General features: G+C 52.1%; 1 protein-coding gene across 1 annotated transcript; it reads right to left on the bottom strand.

Moving 5' to 3' along the window:
* Positions 1-294: 294 nt before the first annotated feature.
* On the bottom strand, positions 295-1,857 carry LOC127324190 (thaumatin-like protein 1b). The gene is made up of 2 exons (XM_051352186.2): positions 980-1,857; positions 295-769 (listed from the first exon to the last, which is right to left on the bottom strand). The coding sequence occupies exons 1-2, from the start codon at positions 1,753-1,755 to the stop codon at positions 544-546; spliced, it is 1,002 nt and encodes a 333-aa protein (XP_051208146.1). The 5' UTR covers positions 1,756-1,857; the 3' UTR covers positions 295-543.
* Between the last annotated feature and the right edge of the window lie 5,183 nt (positions 1,858-7,040).

Raw genomic sequence — 7,040 nt, 5'->3', positions numbered from 1 at the left:
CGGGTTCGGAAGCCGCAGCCGCAAAACAGAGACCGTAAACCGAAACAGAAAAACGGAATATTATGTTTTTCAGTTTTCTGCGTCTGCCATTTTCCGATCCGTAAACACGAATTCGGTGCACTCAACTCGTATTTTTCGTTCGCGTTTTTACGGGCTCATGCGATCGATTCACCGACCCACCTGCATTCACACGTCGCCCCATGTTGCATCGATGATCTACCTCACCTGGCTCTGTTCCTGTTACGCTTTGTCCTGATCGAATCTCAGAAGTTGATAAAAGAAATGACAAGTTGGTTGCCGTAATCTGGAGGCTTGATTATAAAAATCTGAGTATTTTTTCGCCGCTTTGGTTGCAGAATCACACTCGATACACCAATCTATACAACTCGTACTACTGCCCGACTGCCCGAGGTCAAAGGTGTCGGCCGGTGCGGCACATGGCGTTACGTGCGCACGGCTGCTGGCCAGCACGACGTTGCCTGCGATTCCGTGGGGCGGTGCCAGAATGCACGCGCCGCCGGTCATGCTGATGCTGGGTTCGCTCTAGGACGGCGGCAGCCAGTGGCGACGGGTGATGAAGTCCCACGTGAAGGCGGTGACCACGGCGAGAGCGATTGGGCTCGGCGCTGAGGACATCGAGGCGTGGCTGGAGCTCGGCGCATACGGCCACCCGCTGCCGCTGTCGCGGCTGCGGCCGAGGTTGGAGACCGTGTTGTTGACGGCAGGCAGCGCCGGCGACGAGCTCGTGCCGCTCACCGTCGACTTGAGGCTGGAACACATAAAAGTTTGCAAAAGCAACATTAATTAGTACGTACGCCTACGCGATGAGGTCGACGTGACAAGATTTGCGAACGCCGTCACGCATGAACCGCTTTACTGTACCAACAAACTACGACTTTCATGGCAGAAAGGAAAACGTGTGCCGCCTGCAAGGTACTGTAGTACATACGCATGCAAGCATGAATGGCAATGGACGAACCTGGCGATGGCGGTGGTGGTGGGGCAGAAGACGAGGAGGTAGCTGGCGGTGCCGGAGGCGCAGGTGAAGGTGGACGTGGCGTCGTCGTAGGCGTAGCTGTATGCGCGCGGACACGCGTTCTTGAAGAACATGGAGGACGCCGACGGCCGGCACGCCGCGGGGGTCCCGAAGTCCCCGCTGCAGCAGTCCTCGGGCTTCCCGAACGCCTCGCACGCGCTCTTGCAGGCGATGCCGGCGCCGTCGGGGCCGGAAACCCTCAGGTCCGCCGGGCACGGCCCGTTCAGGTCCGCGCTGCACCCCGTGGCCGCGCACCCCGCCCCGTCAGCGGCGGCGGCGCCGTCGGCGAGCTGCGGGAGCACGGCCATCGCGATGTTGTAGCCGTCCACGAGGCTCACGTCGTAGAAGTCGTTGCCGCCGGAGCCGGCGAGTGTGAACTCCGCGAGGGAGCAGGGCGGGGCCGCGCCGCCGCCGGAGCACTCCATGGCGCCCGAGCCGCAGTCGCAGGTGCCGCAGGAGAAACGGCCGTTGGAGTCGTACCCGCAGCCGGTGCGCGCCCACAGGCGGCCCGACCACGCGGAGGGCGCCTCCACGGCGCGGGACTCCCCCGGCGCCAGCGCGAAGCCCGTGGTGTCCAGTGTTGGTGTGCCCGCGCTCGACAGCAGCCCCGGCCACACCGTGTACGCGCAGGAGTTGGTCAGCGTGAACGTCGTCGACAATGCAGCTGGGAAGAGCGAGCTGAGGAAGAGAAGGAAGGTGAGGAGAGAGCGAGCCGCCATTGCAGCAGCAACCAGCAAGGATGTAGATAGGTCAGGAAGGTGACAACGGCTGCTAGCTTGATGGATTCAGGTGAAGCTAGGGACAACGGCTGCCCTGCTTATAAGAAGGGATCCAGTGTGAGAGCGGAGACAGGGGTGGACTTGTACCTGGGGAGGCTCGTGATGGACGGTGGTGGGCGGTCAACAGGTTATTCTGCACTCCTCCCAGCGCCATGACAGGGCATCGGCCGGACACTGCCGAGGTGTGGCAGTTTAACATGCTGACTAATTAAGTAATCATGATCACTTGCAGTTTTTACTCTCTTCACTTTACGTATCTGCTCCTCTTTGCAGTAGGTTGAAAAGCATGCTCCGACGAATCGGGTTAATCTACCAGAGAGTTTTTTTTTTGGCTTCGGTTCACGAGAGATGCATCTGCCTCAAGGGAAAACCCTAGATCCGGTCGTCGTTCCCTTCTTTGAAGGCGTCGTCTTCGTGGTTCGTGGAGTCCTCAGTGCACCTGCTGGAGTTGTTGTCGGCCACCACCTAGAGCGTGAGCTTCCGGGGCGCTATATACACCGTCTTCTTGGTCGTCGCCACCTCTAGCCTAGTTCGGTCCCGTTGTTCTCTCGCCGACCCTTAGACGCTTATTATGGCTGAACGGTTGTGTTGGCTTGGGTCATTATGAAGTTGGAGTCGGCCTCCTGAAGTTTCACCTTTCGGCTGTGTCGCGGCTTAGAAGCTTAGTGCATCGCCTCCGCGCCATTCTTGACGGGTGACGGTGCAAGTCTTTACCGATTAGTTATATTGGATAGCGTTGTTAATTGTGTGGCAGTGTGTTAGTGTGTTTGCATCGTGGTGCCCTTTATATGTTGTAGTGGCCGTCTTAGCCTCTTATTTCTATGTAATTGATACACCTTTTAAAATGTATTCTCGAAAAATAAATCTACTAGGAAGTCAACAAAAATTGGCTTCGAATCACGAGAGATGCATCTGTCAGCCTCAAAGAGTTCTACCAATCGATGCGCGCGCGCTAGGTAGCTAGCTGCATGTTGTGATGCGTGGATAGTTGCAGAGGAGCCAGGGACATTCGTCATCGTTCCCGGGACGGACGCACGGCGGGCGGTACAAGCGGCTGAAGAATCTCACTGACGACTGACGAGCTCACGCATCCGATCCAGCTCGCTGCCGACAGCGTGTAGCACGGTGTGAGTATGCATCACGGATGCTCGCTAGTTCAAACCTTGATCCTATCGTTCTGCAATGCACGGAGTGAACCAGCTGCATCTCATATTCTCACGCCCACTGGATGGGTAGAAAATTGTAAGATTAGCTCTGAACCCGCGACCTACCTTGAAAATTATGAGCTTCAGAGTAGTCGACAACTCAACATGCCCCCATTTGGTAGTCTGGGCATCTTTTGACTCGTATGTGTCCTAGTTTTTGGGCCGTTTGAATGCCCGGTCGTCTCCACGTTGTTACACACCACGAGTCTTAAAGCATCTTTGGGAGGAACGACCAATTTAACCGTTTTTCCAGGGACAGGCCCGGGCGCTCAGTCCCGGTATGGCGGGACAAGGCGAAATTCAAGCGGCGTTGCGCGGTAAAGGTAGGGGTAACCTCCCACTTCGGTTACCCTCTCCATTAACCCCCTCCCAAAATTTCCCTTTTCCCAATTTTCGCACCGGCGCCAGCTGCAGCGACCCAGATCTAGCCTCGCGCATCTGACCCTGGCCGTGTTGTGTACGAAGAGCTCCTCCCTTCAGTCTCCGACGTCGGACAAGGATCATCATTTCCAGCCACGGCGGAGCCTGCGCACATCTTCTCCGACTTCCCGCTGTCTCCATTTTCTGCCATGACAGAGGTAAGGGGAACTCCTCTGCTCTACTATAGAGTTAGATTCATGTTGGTACAACTAGTTGGGTTCGATAAAACCATTCGTAATGCCTAGATCTTGTTTGAGTAGACCGACCGGCTCCAACTTGTGCATCATGCGACAGCACTCATCATTTGCATACAAGTCTGGATCCTGATGGTGCACAAGAGAGCAGTTAGGCATGCTGATTTTCCTCCTGTCATGTATGCTCCTATGTTACAGTGAGGTCAGGAGAGGATGGTCAACCTAAACTACATCTACAGCTGCAACGATGTAGAGGCTTCCCAGATGCTTCGGATGAGAAGATCCCCTTTCTATGCACTTGTGAAAACGTTCAGGGATAGTGGACTGCTGGTTGATAGCATCCACATCTCTATCGAAGAACAAGTCGCAATGTTTCTTCATGTCGTAGGTCATAACCAGAGGTTCAGAGTCATCCATAGCACATTCAGGCGATCCATGGAGATTATCTCTCGGTACTTCCAGCAGGTGTTGTACGCAGTTGGAGAGCTCAGAGGTGAAATGATCAAGCCAGCATCAGTGATCACACCACCCAAGATCAAGAACAACTACAGGTGGTTCTCGTATTTCAGGGTGAGCACAAAATCATGTATGTTCTACTTGTCAGATATTTCGTACTGTCAGAAACATGACTGTGTGCTAATTGTTCGACAGGATTGCATTGGGGCTATTGATAGTAGCCATGTGACTGCAAAGGTACCGAGATCAATGTCTGCAGCATTCCACTGGAGGAAGCACTACACCAGCCAGAACGTGCTAGCAGCTGTGGATTTCGATATGAGGTTCACATACGTGTTTGCTGGTTGGGAGGGTTCAGCTCATGATGCAAGCATCCTGTCCGACAGCTTGTAAGTCCTGATGGGTTGCAAATCTCCGAGGGTAAGTCTTCCGTGGAGATGCTGGATATGCATGCCGACCTGGAATTCTACATCCCTTCGGGAAAACAAAGGTACCACCTCAACGAGTTTACTCCAAGGAACCGACCTCAGAATGCGAAAGAGTTGTTCAATCTGAGACACTCAAACCTTAGAGTCACCATTGAGAGGGCCTTTGCTGCATTGAAGAATAGGTTCAAGGTCCTTGACCAGAAACCGTTCCACACTTTGGACACTCAAGTGAAGCTCGTGATGGGATTCGTAGCATAGAAAACAAAAAATTTCCTACCGCAAGAACGAATAACAAGCCAAGTGACAAGGTATCGACTTGTCAATGCCTACAGATTGTAGACTATGATTTTTAGGGAAGTAAAGGGCAAGTAGATCTCGAAGGTTCAGCCGGAAAAGTACTCGACGACTATGAAAACTAGGGTTGTGTTGACAATGAGATCGATGCTTTCTTTGTCCCTCGACTCCCCCTGATATAGGAGGCGGAGCCGAGGGTTTCGTGATGTACAAGTTACAAAGTCTGGGAGGCTATTTGAGTTCGTCCCGTAATAGTTACAAGTCAATATTCCTAATACAATTCTATCTTTCCAAACTATCTCCTGACTGGGCTTCCGGGCTTCATAATCTTCGGGTCGTGGGCCTTCAGTAAACCCCGGGTACCATCTTCGGCAGGCCCATTGGGGATGCCTATGTCAGTAGCCCCCAAGATTTTGTTTGAATCGAAGAATCAGGGAAAATCTCCAACTTTACAATTACCACATAACTTTAATAAAACAATTGTATATTATACAGGGAAAATGGTAATTGGGGCTGGTTCATCTAATGGATCAGGTACCAGTTAACTGCTATTGTGGCAATCCACCAAAACCTACTTCAAGATCACGTCCCTAGACATAATCTCGGGATACTGGTGTAATTCGACATGCGCCGCTTAAGGTCTTACCAGATGCCGAATTCCAGTCATGTTTTATCGGGTACCTAACGCGTCCGTTAGGATTTTTCTTCGTATCTGCTGATACGGAAAAAGTAGCAAAGCACCGTCAGAGGCGGTGCCACGCCGCACAGGACGGATCCGGGGACTTACCTTCGCAAAGTATTGCGGCATTCAGAGATTAGTTCGCGACTGAGGCGCTCTGAGAATATATTGTCGAGTACTTTTTTCGGCTGCTGGAATAGCACATTTATTCGAGTCACCGGATGACTTGTATATTTTTATCTTGTCCTCCCGATGGGAGTATATGAAGAGTTATTTGTATAACTCGAAGTATGCTCACCATGCCTTTTATAATTTCATCGGGTACGCGAACAGTGTTCCCGATGGGAGTAGCCCCCGAGGCTATAGCCAAGTGCTTGTACTTGGTTGTAGGCTCACCACTTTAACATCTTTTGTCGCTATATTGTCATATTTTCGAGTTCTTCCATCTTTATCGGGTGCGCGACCACCGCTCCCGATGGGAGTAGCCCCCGAGGCTACAGCCAAGTGCTTGTACTTGGTTGTAGGCTCAACTTGCTTTACTGATGAAGAACTCTATATTTTATCATCCGCGTTTACCTCTTATCAGAAGTATAAACAATACTTCTGATAAGAGTAGCCCCCGAGCATATGAACAAATGCTTGTATTTGATCATAGGCTCTTGAAATCATCATTATTCCTTCTCTATCGCCAATCCTCGTAACACCGTAGTCGAAATTTATCTTTTAGAGTGACATCAGTGCTGACGATAGCCACGACCACTGTATCGGGAAAACGCGAGTTTTGTCCTGTCACTGACCTGTGGATCCAAAATCTGCGGTACTTGACACGTTACGCAAGTGGGGGACACACGTCCTCCGCTTTTTCTGGCACGCGAGCTGTAGCGCCTGTCCAGTTCCATCGCAGTAAAAAGACATTATTACCCATGGAGACACGTGTAAGGCATCAAGCCCATTCCTGCTGCATCCAACGGCACGTCGATTCGTAGGTTTGCTATAAAGGATCTTCTTCTTCCTCCGTTAATCCCTTCGATGCGTCGCACCTTTGCTCTGTCTCTCTCCAAAATCCCCCATTGTCACAACAACGCTCCTGCACCTTTGCTCTCTCCCTAATCAACTCAGTGAATGCCACCGTGGTCGAGGCTCTCCAAGCACACCTCTCCAAGATCTCCAACCAGGACGCGAACCTGCTCAAGAAGCTCGGGTTCATGAAGAAGGAGAAGACGCTGATCTTCCCCGGAGAGGAAAGCTTCCCCACGCCGCGCATCGAATACCGGGTAACCTTCGTTGACCACCTCATCCGCGGTTTGTCTACTCCGATCCACCAATTTCTTCGTGTATTACTCTTTGTTTACGGGCTACAGCTACACCAGCTCACCCCCAATTCCATCCTCCACATCTCTATCTTCATCACCCTCTGTGAATGCTTTCTCGGGACCCCTCCCAATTGGGGCCTGTGGAAACACATATTCCTTGTCCGCCGCAACAGCTCCCACAACACCGCCTATAATGTAGGTGGTGTTGTTATTTGCGTCCGCCCAGATGTTGAATA

The sequence above is a fragment of the Lolium perenne genome, chromosome 5, assembly GCF_019359855.2.
Source record: "Lolium perenne isolate Kyuss_39 chromosome 5, Kyuss_2.0, whole genome shotgun sequence".
Classification (NCBI taxonomy): Eukaryota; Viridiplantae; Streptophyta; class Magnoliopsida; order Poales; family Poaceae; genus Lolium; species Lolium perenne.
The sequence above is the reverse complement of the archived record's forward strand: the minus strand, read 5'-3'. Positions and strand labels throughout refer to the sequence as shown.

Bases quoted from the DNA above. Each gene is read 5' to 3' on its own strand.
- LOC127324190 (XM_051352186.2), bottom strand. From the start codon at position 1,755: ATGGCGGCTCGCTCTCTCCTCACCTTCCTTCTCTTCCTCAGCTCGCTC. The intron at 770-979 runs GTTCGTCCATTG...TATGTGTTCCAG, and splicing joins ACCACCACCGCCATCGCCAG to CCTCAAGTCGACGGTGAGCG.